At 40.3% G+C, this 18095-nt stretch overlaps 2 protein-coding genes across 2 annotated transcripts in view; one reads left to right on the top strand and one right to left on the bottom strand.

Annotated features, from left to right (window-relative positions):
* LOC308309380 (uncharacterized protein) overlaps window positions 1-18095 on the top strand; it is a gene marked incomplete at both ends in the record, with an annotated part of 100582 nt that overhangs the window by 16475 nt on the left and 66012 nt on the right. The gene's annotated exons all lie outside the window — the stretch shown is intronic.
* LOC308309327 (ubiquitin-like-conjugating enzyme ATG3) overlaps window positions 8187-18095 on the bottom strand; it is a gene marked incomplete at both ends in the record, with an annotated part of 29379 nt that continues 19470 nt past the window's right edge. The window contains 5 exons of the mRNA XM_080754876.1: window positions 8187-8268; window positions 8667-8735; window positions 9969-10096; window positions 12598-12753; window positions 15175-15209. Of these exons, the coding sequence (XP_080611002.1) occupies window positions 8187-8268; window positions 8667-8735; window positions 9969-10096; window positions 12598-12753; window positions 15175-15209 (470 nt within the window). The remainder of the gene's footprint in view (window positions 8269-8666; window positions 8736-9968; window positions 10097-12597; window positions 12754-15174; window positions 15210-18095) is intronic.

The raw sequence follows: 18095 nt of genomic DNA on the forward strand, positions 1-18095 counted from the left end.
TAGATTTTTTTGCAACAAGGGTTCATATTTTAGAGAAAAGAAAAGATGATTGTTAACATGTTTTCATTTACTGCTTTCTATCATTTTAGCGATTTTAGTATTTTGATTTCAGTGGGTGGGGGCATGCGTACAAGTGGCTAAAAATATGTCTATTTAGACACTGGTGATTTCTTTGTTACTATTTACCAGCCCCCATAAGTCACATCTGCCCATGAAAGATTGCGGTGCATCTTGGGAATGGGCTTATTGTGTCAAAAAATACATATTTAGCCACTTGCATGCATGCTCCCAAAGAAGTAAGAAATCATTTAAAACATAGTCTTTTCTTTCCTCTAACGACTATCTAAAATATGAATCCTTGTTGTAAAAAAAACAAAGTTGTCCTTTAAAAAAGGTTTGAGCACCACTGCAGTACGTGACATGCTGCAGTCGAGAACACGGTAGTTATTAAAAAAAAGGAAAGAAAGAAGGAAAACAAACTAATATGATTATTTTGGAGGGGAGGGGAGGGGGGGGGGCAGCCTGTCAAGTTTGTGAACCCTTTGCGATACGATCAGTTGGGACAACACTGAGGAGAGAACATGGATTTCACGACTAGAGACACTGCAGCAGGGAAGACTAAACACCACATCACACATGACAAAGCAAAAAGCAAAAAACACTGAAAAAATAAAACAAAACAACAGAAAGAAGGTACTAGTAGGGCAGGAGAGAGGGGTCTACCAGCACCCCAATGACATGTTTTCGAAACCTGTTTTTTTTGGACCGTTATGATGTCTAGTTATGATTTCTGCTTGTTGCCGTCGCCAACTAATACCCCATGGGGTTCATTTTTAACCTTTTCTCACAACTATTCCCAATCTGAACCATACAATGGTCATAACAGAAAATGCCATAACGCTTGATGTAAACAACCTACAGGGACAAATGAACACACTTTTCTATATGATTTTGACCCAGGGAATTCATTAAAGTGGTTATTTTTTACATTTAAGCACATCTTGACCCTATTTCAGGACAGAAACGGCGAAGAATAACCCAAAAATGTTCAAAACACGTCTATACTTCTCTTTGTACAGATGAATTAAGGTGTATTCTTTTGATACCACAGGTTTTTTAGGACCCTTATGATGTCTAGTTATGATTTCTGCTTGTTGCCGTGGTCAACTAATGTCCCATGGGGTTAATTTTTAACCTTTTCTCACATATCCCCAATTAGTGTGGGGATTTAGGGGAGCAAATGCTAAATTCGTGCAATTTTGACTTAAAGCGCGAAACTTTGCACAGATGTAGCCCAGGGCTTGCTCTAATGATTTAGCTAGGGCGCCCGAGTCTGCGACCTTCGGGGTCTCCACAGCGGTCAAATCAAGTTGGGCTTCCATTGACTTTCTATACAGGAGGAAAATACCCAGCAAAAGATTTTTTTTCTGGGTATTTAAGGAGGATCTGAGGGGTCTAACTAGGGGTTTGTCATGATGCTGAATCCATTGCAGGCATTTGTTTTGCACAAAAAACATTCAGTGGGCTAGAAATGGCCTTAGAAAACAATACACGTATGGGTGAGTATTCATGTTAGTCGGAGGCCTTAGGGTTTTTTTTCTCGTGCTAATCAGTCTAAAAGTTCAAGATTTTGCACAGATGTAGCTCAGGGCATGCTCTAATGATTTAACTAGGGCGCCCGAGTCTGCGACATTCGGGGTTGCCACAGCGGCCAAATCAAGTTGGGCTCCCATCGACTTTAGTGATGAAAAGTGATGAGTCATCACTTTTCAGAGTTGTGTGGGTGCTGTGGCGACCCCGAAGGTCGCAGACTCGGGCGCCCTAGCTAAATCATTAGAACATGCCCTGAGCTACATCTGTGCAAAATTTTGAACTTTTAGACTGATTAGCACAAGAAAAAAAAACCCTAAGGCCTCCGACTAACATGAATACTCACCCATACGTGTATTGTTTTCTGAGGCCATTTCTAGCCCACAGAATGTTTTTTGTGCAAAACAAATGCCTGCAATGGATTCAGCATCATGACAAACCCCTAGTTAGACCCCTCAGATCCTCCTTAAATACCCAGAAAAAAAATCTTTTTCTGGGTATTTTCCTCCTGTATAGAAAGTCAATGGAAGCCCAACTTGATTTGACCGCTGTGGCGACCCCGAAGGTCGCAGACTCGGGCGCCCTAGCTAAATCATTAGAGCAAGCCCTGGGCTACATCTGTGCAAAATTTCGCGCTTTAAGTCAAAATCTCACGAAATTAGCATTTGCTCCCCTAAATCCCCACACTAATTGGGGATATGTGAGAAAAGGTTAAAAATGAACCCCATGGGACATTAGTTGACCACGGCAACAAGCAGAAATCATAACTAGACATCATAAGGGTCCTAAAAAACCTGTGGTATCAAAAGAATACACCTTAATTTATCTGTACAAAGAGAAGTATAGACGTGTTTTGAACATTTTTGGGTTATTTTTCACCGTTTCTGTCCTGAAATAGGGTCAAGATGTGCATACATGTTAAAAATAACCACTTTAATGAATTCCCTGGGTCAAAATCATATAGAAAAGTGTGTTCATTTGTCCCTGTAGGTTGTTTACATCAAGCGTTATGGCATTTTCTGTTATGACCATTGTATGGTTCAGATCGGGAATAGTTGTGAGAAAAGGTTAAAAATGAACCCCATGGGGTATTAGTTGGCGACGGCAACAAGCAGAAATCATAACTAGACATCATAACGGTCCAAAAAAAACAGGTTTCGAAAACATGTCATTGGGGTGCTGGTAGACCCCTCTCTCCTGCCCTACTATACAGTTCAAAGTGAACGCAAACACCCCCCAAACCACCAGGCCTTAACAACCACACACACACACACACACACACACACACACACACACACACAGAGGACAGCAGCATTAAGACAAAGTGGCGTTATATAGATGTGACTAAAGCTGCAATCCTTAACTTTTTACAACAAAACCCTGCACATCTAAAAGCATACAACAACTTCACACACACACACACACACACACACACACACACACACACACACACACACACACACACACACACACACACACACACACACACACACACACACACACACACTCTAAAGAAGTTGTCTGCTGAAGTGGAGCAGGAAAGAAACAAATTCTAAAGCCAACACGCAGGAAGAGAAACAAAGCCCAAAGACGGTTAGGAAGAATTTAAACATCTTATAGAATCTATCCTAGCCTGCTTCCAGACCATAGACCCCGCCCACTCTCAGAGTGGACTGTTTCTCTGGTCTGGAGCTGAGTACATGAATCGGCAGTGATCAGCCAAAATCTTCGGCTGATCCAATGAGCGCGGGGGGTGGGGGTGGGTCTAACGAATATCCAATCCGCGCCGCAACCCGTTTTTTTCAAGCGACGTCATCATCAGAGCGTCATCATTAGAAGACGAGGTGCTCACGAGGAGACCTGTAGTGATTGGGTTTCCCAGCAGTGAAACAGAGTGAGGGAGTAGCTTGGTCTCCTGGTGGTGTGGAACAAGACATCTGGAGCTGATCTGTGTGGTGGTTTGGTAAGACTAGCCGTGGAAGCAGGGGCGTCACAAGGGGGGGAAAGTGGGAGTTACTAGGGCCCAAGATGGAGGGGCCTTAATTATTGTATACTTAACTATTGAAAAATGGCAAATATACAAGCTCACAGCGCTACACCAAGTGCCGCGCTTCAAGCTTGTAGATCTGCTATTTTTGAAAAGTCGTGAAAATCTGTGCAAATCTTTGAATATATGTATTTTTTTAAGCGAACGTTTGTAACTCAAATTTTGCTTCTGGGGGGTCCCTGGAAGTAAATATTTTGAGATGGGGGTCTGTGGCCAAATACATATCATTTTGGGGGTCCTTAACATGAAAAAAAGTTTGAGCACCACGGACATAGAAACAAGGATTTGAAATATTCAGAAAGACCTTTTCACGATTTTTCAAAAATAGCAGATCTACAAGCTTGCAGCGTGGCACTCGGTGCCACGCTGTGAGCTTGTATATAACTGCTATTTTTCAATAGTTAAAGCAAACAATAACGCGTAATAATGCGTTCCCAGTCTAAATGGGTTAAACCCCCTCCCCCTATGAAGAACATCATTCATGGGGGGCCCAGAATTTGGTGTAATACTGTAACTCCTCCCCCCGTGCTTTTCTGCCAAGCAGAGATAATCATTTTCATCATACTGTACGTACAAGCATGAAGTAGGCTTTAATCACTTAATCCATCAAAAGCAGGAAAGAATCTTTAGTCATTTTAGATCGTATACGTTGGCTGTTAAAATAAACTGTAAAGTACACATCTGCTTTTATTGAACATCTTTGAAAGAGTCTTGAACGGTGTGAGAACTACTGATTTAGAGGACATCACAACGTGAGCTTGTAGATCAGATGTTCTCACCAGACGTTCACATCAGAATCAGGGCTCTTAGTGCAGCGGTTCTCAACATGTTCACAATTGTTGCATCTTTCTTTTATTATTTGACAAGTTAACCAATGTGTGGCCAATTTTTATAGTATAGTAATAGTTTAGTTAATGTTCAAATCAGAATAGGGGCTCTAGTGCAGTGGTTCAAGCTCACAAAACCTCGCGTTGCAAGCCGTTGTGAGCTTGTAGATCAGCCATTTTCACAATGTAATGTTCCCATTTTATTGTCTTTTAGTATTAGGTATTAAAAGACCTTAAAGGAAAACTTTAGTTTTTCACAACAACGGTTCATATTTTAGATTGTAATTAAATAATATAAAAGATGAGTTAAAATTATTTCATTTACTTCTTTCTATTGTTTTAGAGATTCTTATTTCAGTGGTAGGGGACATGCGTACAAGTGGCTAAATATGTCATTTTACACAGAATAAGCCCATTCCCAAGATACAACGCAACCTTTCATGGTTGGATGTGACTTATGGGGGCCAGAAGTGTTAGTTACTGTAAATGGCAATAAAGAAATTGCTGGCTTATTGTGTCTAAAAAGACATATTTAGCCACTTGTACGCATGCCCCTATGCGTACGCATGCCCCACATTTTAGCACGGTAAACGCGATAAAACAATAGAACGAAGCCAATGAAAACATTTTAACACTCACTTTTTATTTCCTCTAATTACAATCAGAAATATGAACCCTTGTTGTGAAAAAACAAAGTTGTCATTTAACTTGTCACTCTACTGTCATCTTTGAGAAGCAATTCTCTATAGAGCTGCGTACAAGGTTTGTGTGAAGTTGAGTGAAGACAGCGCAATTCTTCCTAACAACATTAGGCTAGAATTATTGAATGCTTTAACCAGTGAAAAATAGCAGATATACAAGCTCACAGCTGCGAGCTTGTAGATCTGCTATTTTTGAAAAAGTCGTAAAAATGTGTGCAAATCTTTGAATATATGTATTTTCAAAGCGGAACGTTTGTAACTCAAATTTTGCTTCTGGGTGGTCCCTGGAACTAAATATGTTGAATGGGGGTCCGTGGCCAAATACGTGCCATTTTGGGGGTCCTTCACATGAAAAGGTTTGAGAACCACTGACATAGTAGTCTCTCAAGAACAGACTAACTGAGCTCCAGTTAAGTGAAAAGGACCTTTTCTTTGACGATGGCTGGCCAGATTGCTGCTATAGAAACACCTGTTTTTTCAAAAAACCTTAGAAGGATTCAAAAGACACTTATAGAATCGTGTCAAAATTCTAATTTTCAAGATTTTTCAAAAATAGCAGATCTACAAGCTCACAGCACGGCACTCGGTGCCGCGCTGCGAGCTTGTATATCTGCTAAGCATTCAATAATTCTAGGCCCTAAATGGGTTAAACAAGTCAACACAGAGAGCGATGGCTGGGTGAAGACAGTGTAGCTTGTGTGCACTTGATCGTCTCCTTCCTCTGGGTGGTCCGATGGTCCTGTCCTGTCCCAGCCTGTTTGATCCGGTCGGGAGCGGAAACCACTCTAGACGGCCGGAACTATCAAACCGGAAGCAGTTTTAACCCAAAATAATTCCCCTGCGCTCAAGGACATACTTTTAGGGCCTACCTATTAAACCCCTTGATGCGGCGTAGTTTTGCCTTTGGATAATTAGTTTGGTATATGCATATTTTAGTCCAACTCGTAGCGACTGGCAAGACTACACCAGACCTGCCAACCCTGGCAAATTTTTTTGAGTACTCATGCGCGGGCACGAAGTGCCCGCGCGGCGCCCGCAGCGCCCACGCAGCGCCCGCGGTGCAATTTTTGTTGTTTTCCCGCACAAAACAGCGTATATTTTGGGGGGTTCCATGCACCTTTTTGGGTGGGGCAAGATGTTAGAACAACCTTTTAAATAAAAATGCCATTTGGTCTGGAGAAAAAGTAGGCTAGTATTACCAGGCAATACAGTGTTGCTTTGGCAATATTGTTGACAAATCTTTAATAAAATCAACTAACTGCACTTGCTCAGAGTTAGTTAACAATAGACTAGCAAAACAGTCTCACCAGTGACTTAATGAATGAACATACATCAACATAATCATGTTATTCAAATAGCAAAATAGCTTTACATTGTCAGGTAGGCTATTTACCTTTAAATATTTACCTGTGTCTTTGTTAAACATTGTTAATTGAGCAGCCTAAATAAAACCACCTTTCTGTGCATGATTTGCATGAAGTTGAAAGTATTCAACTCATGTAGGTTTCTAGTGCATTCATTAATTGATATATAGGCCTACATTGTGTATAGATCACATACCGTCTAGTCTGTATATTCATTCATAGAGGATACAGGCTACTCATTGTTAACAAACCATTAATGTCTTCATATATTCACAGGTGATAAATAACTTGTTCACCTTTAATGTTTTTGACAATACATATAGTCCTCCTAATTCATTCATTCATACTCATTTAGAGATAGCTTTAGAGATGGATATTTACTCTAAAGCCCAATCATGGTCAATGTATGTTCCAGTTTACTGTACTACGACCTGCGTCACAAGTTTTCCACGGGCTTCATACAGAACAAGCTGTAGCGGTGGCGACCGCAATTTAATAGTGTAATATTATTGCACGTTTATATATTACCTGTTATACTACAGGCAGCATTGTGGGGGGCGAATTGTCCCTGTGCAACAGCATCGACTCCGACGACTCGCACAACACGGCCATTCTCCGTTTATCTAAATTAATCTGATTAATATCGCCGATATATGTACAAACCCAGCGGCGACAGCAGCTGACTACATGCTGACATGAAACCAAAACAAACCGCTTTCCATCCGGTTAAATTCTTCTTCTGACGACAAAAAAAGAGCATACCTTCTGTTCTAGTGCTCCCCAGCGCCATGCGCCCCATTCACACACCATTCAAGTGGTGCCTGGGAGGAACTACACGGCAGGGACCAAAAATGTTTCACTTCAATAGTGTGCTGCAGATGCGTGCGCTGCAGATCCCCCAAAGTTGCGTAGCAATGAGGGGAAATAGCGTACCTGCGTATTGACACTTAAAATGCGTGCAAAGTACGCAAAATGCGTACGGGTTGGCAGGTCTGCTACACTACACTGTTAGCCCTTGCTGTAAATGTATAGCAAAATCCAAACAGTATTATACTGTATTAGTATCAGACAGTATAGATTTAGTTTAAATACTACTATACTAATATACAGTAAGTTACTGAGAAACTTAGAGAAGGAATACAGTAAGTTACTGGAAAAACTTTGAGCAGGAATGCAGTATTTAACTGTACATCTATTTTCAGTAATATACTGTAATTCCAAATACAGGAAGAGACTGCCAAAAAGACATCAATTAAAAGATAACGTGTTGCCAGTACTTTACTGTAATTCTGCAGTGAAAAGGCCTTACAGTGTAGGCTACTGGAGCATTTTAATAGGGATTGGGGAAACAAACGGGGGGAACCAAATCAGAGCAACGCCGCTTCTTCTGCTTGTGGTTTCCACCCAGACCGGATCAAACGGCCCGTTGTAAACGAACACCAGGCTTTCTCCCGGGAAAGACTGGTGAGGTGAGGTTAGTCCTGCCCTTTCCCCGTCCCAAGAAGTCAGAGTTTAACACCCACGTTCCTGAAAGGCATCTCTCTGGGCTGCTGCTCACTGCAGCTTCCAGACCACAGGGACGCAGTGTGTGTGTGTGTGTGTGTGTGTGTGTGTGTGTGTGTGTGTGTGTGTGTGTGTGTGTGTGTGTGTGTGAGAGCTACATGGTGAAGTGCCTGGTGTAGTCGTATTCTATTGTAGGAATGACGGCCTGGACGAATTTCAGGAAAATCAAAAGATACCTGAGGCTTCTGGTTAAGGGAGAACGTGATGCATTATGGGTACACACGGCACACCAATACTATAATAGCCAATCTACAAGCTCAAAACACATCGCTACTCTTGCTACTCTTGTGTTCCACACTAGACATTTTATAGTCCTACGAAGTAGGGGAAAAAAGATGCAGAAAAATATGCAGAAAAAGCGGTTTGCACAGTAATAATAATAAAGTATTAAAGGATACATATGAATGTAATAACTGTTAATAAAGTATTAATAAAGTATTAAAGGATACATATGAATGTAATACTGTACATAAAGTATTAAAGGATACATATGAATGTAATACTGTACATAAAGTATTAAAGGATACATATGAATGTAATACTGTACATAAAGTAATAAAGTATTAAAGGATACATATGAACTCCCAGCTCTCCTCCTCCTTCTGCCACCGTCTCAATGATCTTCTTCATCACCTCAGCGTGTCTGAAAGAGAACACAAGTTATAATAATTATTATATATTATTATATTATTATTATTATTATTATAGAGTCTCAATGATCTTCTTCATCACCTCAGCGTGTCCGAAAGAGAACACAAGTTATAATAATTATTATATATTATTATTATTATATTATTATTATTATACAGTCTCAATGATTCTCTTCATCACCTCAGCGTGTCTGAAAGAGAAGAGTATGTGTGTGTGTGTGTGTATGTATATATATATATATATATATATATATATATATATATATATATATATATATATATATATACATATATATATATATATACATATATATATATACATATTGTTTTACTTTACTTATAAATGTTTAGGTATGTGTCCATATTGCATATGGCCAGAATTCACACCAAATTTAATAGCTATACAATATGACTTATTTTAAATTCCACCGAAATCTTGCGTTGTAAAGTTTTTGAGGGCACAAAGGCCAAATGCCAGGGCAGGAAGGCCATCAAATTAAACAAGATTTTGGTCCATTGAAATAATGTGTTGAATTTAAGGGTTAGGGATGATAACCTAATCTGCAGTGAAATAGATAAATGATGGTATTTACAATCTGATTTCAGAATCTCAATAAAACACACTGGTGTCTACATGACAAGAAAGAGACACTGGTGTCTACTGTCTACATATTGACAAGAAAGAGGCAGAGGAGAAAGTACAGTCAGCTAGGGCATTAGGTGGGGGAGGTTCTAGTCTCACGTAGCCAGACAACTATTCCACAATCTCTGAATGCTATATAGTCTGGAACGGCAGCTCCCGAACGGCGAGTATCGGAAGTAGCCACTGCTGCACTGAACTGTAGTCCCATTGGAAACATAACAGAAACACAATAGCTCAGACAAAGTCATTCAAGCTGCCTATTATTGTTATGAGTGTATAGTTTAAGAAAACGTTTGAAAACATCATGGAGGTGACACCAATAACACCAGAGAAAGACAAAATAAAGCCCCCAGAAATGTTGAAAGGAGACATAACGCTTTCAGTAGGACATGTTATTGCTACTGCACCAAGGGAGCGGTTGCGTCACATTCGCTTTATCTCGCACTCATTGTTTCTTCTTCCGTTTGCCAGACTGTATGCCGGGAGCATTTGCCCAAATCGCGGAGGCAACAGTCTGGCCACGCGAGACTAGAGAGGTTCTGACCTGCAGGGTGGGGTGGGGGGGGGGGGGGGGGGGTCTGACCTGCAGGGGTGTACGGAGCACATGGCGGGTGGGGGCAGGTGGGGGTGGTTCTCTATGGTGACGGTCTTCTTCACGTGGTCCTGGCTGATGTCCTCATACATCTGATCTACACTCAGAGGTTGTCTGTCCTGGGAGGGGAGAGGTTGCATGGTTAGTAACCACACACATTCAATTCAATGGGCTTTATTGGCATGAGAAAACATATGTTTACATTGCCAAAGCCAAAGCAGTGGTGGAAAAAGTACTCACATTTTCTACTTAAGTAAAAGTATCAATAATGCATTGTAGAAGTACTCTGTTACGAGTAAAAGTCCAGAATTCAAAATGTACTTGAGTAAAAGTACAAAAGTATTGGCATTAAAATGTACTTAAAGTACTAAAAGTAAAAGTAAAATGTTTGAAAATAGCAGATCTACAAGCTCACAACGCTTCGCAATGCGTTGTGAGCTTGTAGATCGGCTATTTTCAAATAGGCAAGGTATAGGGCTAAAGTGGTATGTGTATGTTTTAACATATTATAATCTGTATCAGCATCTGTCTTTCAATGTTATATGAGATACTTAAAGTGGTTCCTGTGCAAATAAGGCGTAAGGCTTACTAGGATCTCCTTGACCTACCAGTGATGTGTGCTGTCATGAAACTGTACTTTTTTCTATTGCAAAATGAACTCTTCAATCAATCAAACCAGAAAGAGTGCAGTTGCACAAAGGAGACAGAAGGGGGCTCCCATGCAACACTCCTATGACATTGTTTTACACAGATTACACACATGTTCATTTTACAACTGGCAGTCGGCTATTCAGCTGTTTGCTGCTGGTTGTTGAGAAAGGTGGAAGCTGGGAATAAATTCAGAGGGATTCTAATTCTAGTTTCATTACATTGTTTAACAGCACAATCATCAGTGTATTTTGGATTCATATAAATTTGTGTTTTCAGATATTTAACCACTTGAACCGTCAATACATAATAAACTTGACCTTTCACTCTGTACTTAGTCTGCTCTTGTTCCCCTCTACACTAAAATAGCTGATCTACAAGCTCACAGCGCCTTGCGCTGCGAGGCGTTGTGAGCTTGTAGATCTGCTATTTTTGTCTACAGTTCTCAGAATATGGACGCTAGGGTTCAAGTGGTTCATATAGAAAAGGAGGAGAAAAAAAAGCTTCTATCACACAAATATTTGGAGGACCCCCTGTAGTAACTCTGAGGACCCCCTGTAGTAACTCTGAGGACCCCCTGTAGTAACTCTGAGGACCCCCTGTAGTAACTCTGATGACCCCCTGTAGTAACTCTGATGACCCCCTGTAGTAACTCTGAGGACCCCCTGTAGTAACTCTGAGGACCCCCTGTAGTAACTCTGAGGACCCCCTGTAGTAACTCTGAGGACCCCCTGTTGAAGACCCCTGATCTAAATGGTCTCATACTGTAGGCAGCATAGTAGAATATCTCCAGCAGGTTACTGTAAACATGACATTATAAAAACCTTTTCTCTCAAGTTGATCTTTCTCCCCGACAGTCAAGGAAGACAGTGTTTCCTCGTTCTTCCCTTTTCTTTCCCCCCCGATGCCACGGTCACAACAATGACACACAGATGTTGTCCAGGGTGGGGTACAGATGTTGTCCAGGGTGGGGGGATAACGTGGGGTATCTGTCTCTCTGCTCTAAATATAAAATGATTCCACTGCACTATAAAACGTTGAACTGGAATCCAGTGTTGATTTCGTCGACTAAAACTATGACGAAAAATGTTTGTCGACTGTGTTTTTTCACTGACGAAAACTAAATAAAAACTAAAGAAAAACTAAGCTGTGGTGACTAAAACTAAGACTAAATATATTGACAATTTCGTCAACAAAATAAAAACTAGACTAAAACGTCAGGGAGGGACTGGTGGAGAAGAGAGTCATTTTATGTTTGGTTGCTCTCAGGTGTTGCGCGCTGAAAATAGCAGATCTACAAGCTCACAACGCGTCGTTTGTGATCTTGTAGATCTGCTATTTTCATCACACAACGAAGTGTAAAATCAGTCATTACGATGCCATCAAGGCCTGCCAAAATACATTTTAGTCGACTAAATCAACTGTAGCTTTAGTCGCCTAAAATCTTATGATATTTAGTCGACTAAAATTAGACTAAAACGAATACTTTTCAGGTCACTAAATTATGACTAAAACTAAATTACATTTTATTTAAAAGACTATCAAGAATTGCTGTCAAAAACAACACTGCTAGAATCTAATTGAATTGAATAGTTGGATCAATGTCCCCAAGAAATGTAGCCATTGTTGCCTCAAAATAACTTGTAAACACTTAATCCTAGTTGATCCTTCATAACTCAGGAAGTTATGCAGGAACGCCTACTGAGTGGCAAAATGCAAAAAATACTACTTTCTGGCCTTGACAGCCCAAACATCCAAACAGAAAAGTCCTGTCTGATTGCATTAAACAACATTAAACTATGTTAAACTCACTTTGCCACGTACTCGAGTAGCCATTCACTTTATGCATGCGCATGCCCCTCTATAGATCAAATCTCTGCATCTACAAGCTTATATAGCACTATTTTTGCAGAATGTGTGTGTGGGTGTGCATGAGTGTGAGTGTGAGTGCGTGCGTGCGTGCGTGTAGTACCTCATCATAGCCAAAGAGCCAGAGTCGAGGGGTCTGGTAGTATTTGTCGTAAGTGATGTACAGGTCGTATGTTCTGGTCTGCAGGATGGCGTCTTCACTGCCCGCCTCCGCTTTGGCTTTGGTGGCGTCCATCATTTTACTGGTGTCCAAGGTGGCCTTAAAGGAAGGGCAAGTCATTTTATTTGGTTAAAATAAGTGCTAAATAACACTACATTATGACAGTAATCATTACTATAGAGTAGTGTCTGTTCAGTAAACAGCTCTATATTGTGACAGTAATCATTGCTATAGAGTGTTTGTTCAGTAACAGTGTTAAATAGCTCTATATTGTGACAGTAATCATTGCTATAGAGTGTTTGTTCAGTAACAGTGTTAAATAGCTCTATATTGTGACAGTAATCATTGCTATAGAGTGTTTGTTCAGTAACAGTGTTAAATAGCTCTATATTGTGACAGTAATCATTGCTATAGAGTGTTTGTTCAGTAACAGTGTTAAATAGCTCTATATTGTGACAGTAATCATTGCTATAGAGTGTTTGTTCAGTAACAGTGTTAAACAGCTCTATATTGTGACAGTAATCATTGCTATAGAGTGTTTGTTCAGTAACAGTGTTAAACAGCTCTATATTGTGACAGTAATCATTGCTATAGTGTTTGTTCAGTAACAGTGTTAAACAGCTCTATATTGTGACAGTAATCATTGCTATAGAGTGTTTGTTCAGTAACAGTGTTAAATAGCTCTATATTGTGACAGTAATCATTGCTGTAGAGTGTTTGTTCAGTAACAGTGTTAAATAGCTCTATATTGTGACAGTAATCATTGCTATAGAGTGTTTGTTCAGTAACAGTGTTAAATAGCTCTATATTGTGACAGTAATCATTGCTATAGAGTGTTTGTTCAGTAACAGTGTTAAATAGCTCTATATTGTGACAGTAATCATTGCTATAGAGTGTTTGTTCAGTAACAGTGTTAAATAGCGCTATATTGTGACAGTAATCATTGCTATAGTGTTTGTTCAGTAACAGTGTTAAATAGCTCTATATTGTGACAGTAATCATTGCTATAGAGTGTTTGTTCAGTAACAGTGTTAAATAGCTCTATATTGTGACAGTAATCATTGCTATAGAGTGTTTGTTCAGTAACAGTGTTAAATAGCTCTATATTGTGACAGTAATCATTGCTATAGAGTGTTTGTTCAGTAACAGTGTTAAATAGCTCTATATTGTGACAGTAATCATTGCTATAGAGTGTTTGTTCAGTAACATTGTTAAATAGCTCTATATTGTGACAGTAATCATTGCTATAGAGTGTTTGTTCAGTAACAGTGTTAAATAGCGCTATATTGTGACAGTAATCATTGCTATAGAGTGTTTGTTCAGTAACAGTGTTAAATAGCTCTATATTGTGACAGTAATCATTGCTATAGTGTTTGTTCAGTAACAGTGTTAAATAGCTCTATATTGTGACAGTAATCATTGCTATAGAGTGTTTGTTCAGTAACAGTGTTAAATAGCTCTATATTGTGACAGTAATCATTGCTATAGAGTGTTTGTTCAGTAACAGTGTTAAATAGCTCTATGTTGTGACAGTAATCATTGCTATAGAGTGTTGGTTCAGTAACAGTGTTAAATAGCTCTATGTTGTGACAGTAATCATTGCTATAGAGTGTTTGTTCAGTAACAGTGTTAAATAGCTCTATATTGTGACAGTAATCATTGCTATAGAGTGTTTGTTCAGTAACAGTGTTAAATAGCTCTATATTGTGACAGTAATCATTGCTATAGAGTGTTTGTTCAGTAACATTGTTAAATAGCTCTATATTGTGACAGTAATCATTGCTATAGAGTGTTTGTTCAGTAACAGTGTTAAATAGCGCTATATTGTGACAGTAATCATTGCTATAGAGTGTTTGTTCAGTAACAGTGTTAAATAGCTCTATATTGTGACAGTAATCATTGCTATAGTGTTTGTTCAGTAACAGTGTTAAATAGCTCTATATTGTGACAGTAATCATTGCTATAGAGTGTTTGTTCAGTAACAGTGTTAAATAGCTCTATATTGTGACAGTAATCATTGCTATAGAGTGTTTGTTCAGTAACAGTGTTAAATAGCTCTATATTGTGACAGTAATCATTGCTATAGAGTGTTGGTTCAGTAACAGTGTTAAATAGCTCTATGTTGTGACAGTAATCATTGCTATAGAGTGTTTGTTCAGTAACAGTGTTAAATAGCTCTATATTGTGACAGTAATCATTGCTATAGAGTGTTTGTTCAGTAACAGTGTTAAATAGCTCTATATTGTGACAGTAATCATTGCTATAGAGTGTTTGTTCAGTAACAGTGTTAAATAGCTCTATATTGTGACAGTAATCATGCTATAGAGTGTTTGTTCAGTAACAGTGTTAAATAGCTCTATATTGTGACAGTAATCATTGCTATAGAGTGTTTGTTCAGTAAAAGTGTTAAACAGCTCTATATTGTGACAGTAATCATTGCTATAGTGTTTATTCACACACACACACACACTGTTCCCTCCACCCCAAAATGAACACACACACGCTCCACAGTGCTCCTACCTCGTCTGTTTCCAACAGGCCGCTCTCTTCGTACTCTGAGGAGGAGACATGTGGAGAGAGGAGGATATTGTTAACAAGGGAACGATGGCTCACATGACAGAAGCTGCTTTTCATTACACAGACAGCATGTGTGCACCACTTCAGGAGGTGCACGCACAAACGCACGCATGCATGCATGCATGCATGCACGCACGCACACACAACAGTACACACTACAATACACACTAGAGCTTTACACGGGTCCCCTAATAAAAATAGAAAACCCGGGTACTCCCAGGGGTCCCCATCTTAACCAATTGTGGGTTAGCTATTCCAAAGATATAGCAGAACTACAAGCTTGTACGTCTGCTATTTTGTAAAGATATTTAAAAAAATATATCTTTGGAACATTTTCAATCATTTTATATATTTTCTTCCGGGGGTCCTTGTCCCTGTGTGGCAGGGCTGCCAACCCTCCTGGATCCAGCAGGAGTCTCCTGGATACGGACCACATCTGTGGGAGGACCCCCAGATCCTCATACAGAGATGTGTTAGCTTAGGGCAGGGGTGGGCAACTTTGATGATGGTGAGGGCCACTATATTTCCACCTTCACTCCAGAGGGCCACATTCATTGCATATTGCTACGTCATATTGCTACGTCATTCTAGTATCTCATACAAAAGAAGCAAAAATAGCCGATCTACAAGCTCAAAACGCATCGCGCTGCGATGCGTTTGGAGCATGTAGATCGGCTATTTTTGCTTCTTTTGAATTGGAATCCTGAATAATTTTTTTGTTATGTTTTAATTGGAATCCTGAAATGTAACATTTTGATTTAATTTCAAACGCATTTATATACTCACTCGTGTTAACTTCATGAACCTAAATACAAAAACAATGATTAAGCTACTAATATAGACTGACGGAATTAAAGCAGATCATGGTTGTAATTGTAACAGCTGAAATCAATATCAGTATTCTGGTATTAAGCTGAGGGCCGCATTAAGTGAAGGTGGGGGCCGCATGTGGCCCCCGGGCCGCCAGTTGCCCATGTATGGCTTAGGGTCTGGGCAGGCCTGGAATGTTGTGGCCACTTGGCCTTTGGTGTTGTCAACTTTCTGAGGGCACAAAGGCCAAATGCCAGGGCAGGAAAGCCATCAAATAAAACAAGATTTTAGTCCATTGAAAGATAATTATTTTTTTCTTCTTTTAATATAAAGGTTAGGGATGGTAACCTAATCTGCAGTGAAATAGATAAATTATGGTATTTACAATCTGATCCATGCTCAGCCCTGCAGCAATCAAAGTCACTGGATTGGTTTAAAGATGGGGAGTTCAGATTTCAGAATCTCAACAAAAGACACTGGTGTCTACATGACAAGAAATGTCTACTGTCTACAAAGAGAGAGACAGAGAGAAAGTGGTACAGTCAGCTGGTGGCATTAAGCCCACTGTGGCCTCAGGTCATGCCATTGTTTTGAGGGGAACACGGCCAAACTGAGGGGCAACGGCGGCCATGGCCTTCATGAAACCCTGCTCTGGGTCTGGGTCATTTCAGACCCTTCATATAACCCTGCTCTGGGTCTGGGTCATTTCAGACCTTCATGAAACCCTGCTCTGGGTCTGGGTCATTTCAGACCCTTCATGAAACCCTGCTCTGGTCTGGGTCATTTCAGACCTTCATGAAACCCTGCTCTGGTCTGGGTCATTTCAGACCTTCATGAAACCCTGCTCTGGGTCTGGGTCATTTCAGACCTTCATGAAACCCTGCTCTGGGTCTGGGTCATTTCAGACCTTCATGAAACCCTGCTCTGGGTCTGGGTCATTTCAGACCCTTCATATAACCCTGCTCTGGGTCTGGGTCATTTCAGACCTTCATATAACCCTGCTCTGGGTCTGGGTCATTTCAGACCCTTCATGAAACCCTGCTCTGGGTCTGGGTCATTTCAGACCTTCATGAAACCCTGCTCTGGGTCTGGGTCATTTCAGACCCTTCATGAAACCCTGCTCTGGGTCTGGGTCATTTCAGACCCTTCATATAACCCTGCTCTGGGTCTGGGTCATTTCAGACCCTTCATGAAACCCTGCTCTGGGTCTGGGTCATTTCAGACCCTTCATGAAACCCTGCTCTGGGTCTGGGTCATTTCAGACCCTTCATGAAACCCTGCTCTGGGTCTGGGTCATTTCAGACCCTTCATGAAACCCTGCTCTGGGTCTGGGTCATTTCAGACCCTTCATGAAACCCTGCTCTGGGTCTGGGTCATTTCAGACCCTTCATGAAACCCTGCTCTGGGTCTGGGTCATTTCAGACCTTCATGAAACCCTGCTCTGGTCTGGGTCATTTCAGACCTTCATGAAACCCTGCTCTGGGTCTGGGTCATTTCAGACCTTCATGAAACCCTGCTCTGCGTCTGGGTCATTTCAGACCTTCATGAAACCCTGCTCTGGTCTGGGTCATTTCAGACCTTCATGAAACCCTGCTCTGGGTCTGGGCAGTGTTGGGAAAGTTCACTTTGAAAACTAGTTCAAGTTCAAGTTCAGAACTTCTAAAATGAACTAGTTCATTTCATAGTTCATAATTCTATATTTTGAACTAAAGTTCATGGTTCCCCAAAATGAACTAACTTAGTTATTTTTCGTTCTTTTTTTAATCATAATTTTTGTTATACTTTTGGCTATTAAAATATATATATATATATATATATATATACCGTATTGGCCCGAATTTAGGACGATATTTTATTCTAATAAACATATCCTCAAAATGGAGAGTCGTCCTATAATTGGGCCTTAGACTTTTCACCGGGGAGATACGTTATGTATCTTTCAGGACCTTTCTCTGCTCTGTCACTCACAGCCCAAGCGAGCTGTTACGGTGATTACCGTACACTGTCTACAAACTGCGCAGCGAAATTTGGACGCTGCTCATTTCACGTTTCGT

The sequence above is a fragment of the Nannobrachium achirus genome (assembly GCF_963921795.1).
Source record: "Nannobrachium achirus genome assembly, chromosome: 24".
In the NCBI taxonomy this organism is placed as follows: Eukaryota; Metazoa; Chordata; class Actinopteri; order Myctophiformes; family Myctophidae; genus Nannobrachium; species Nannobrachium achirus.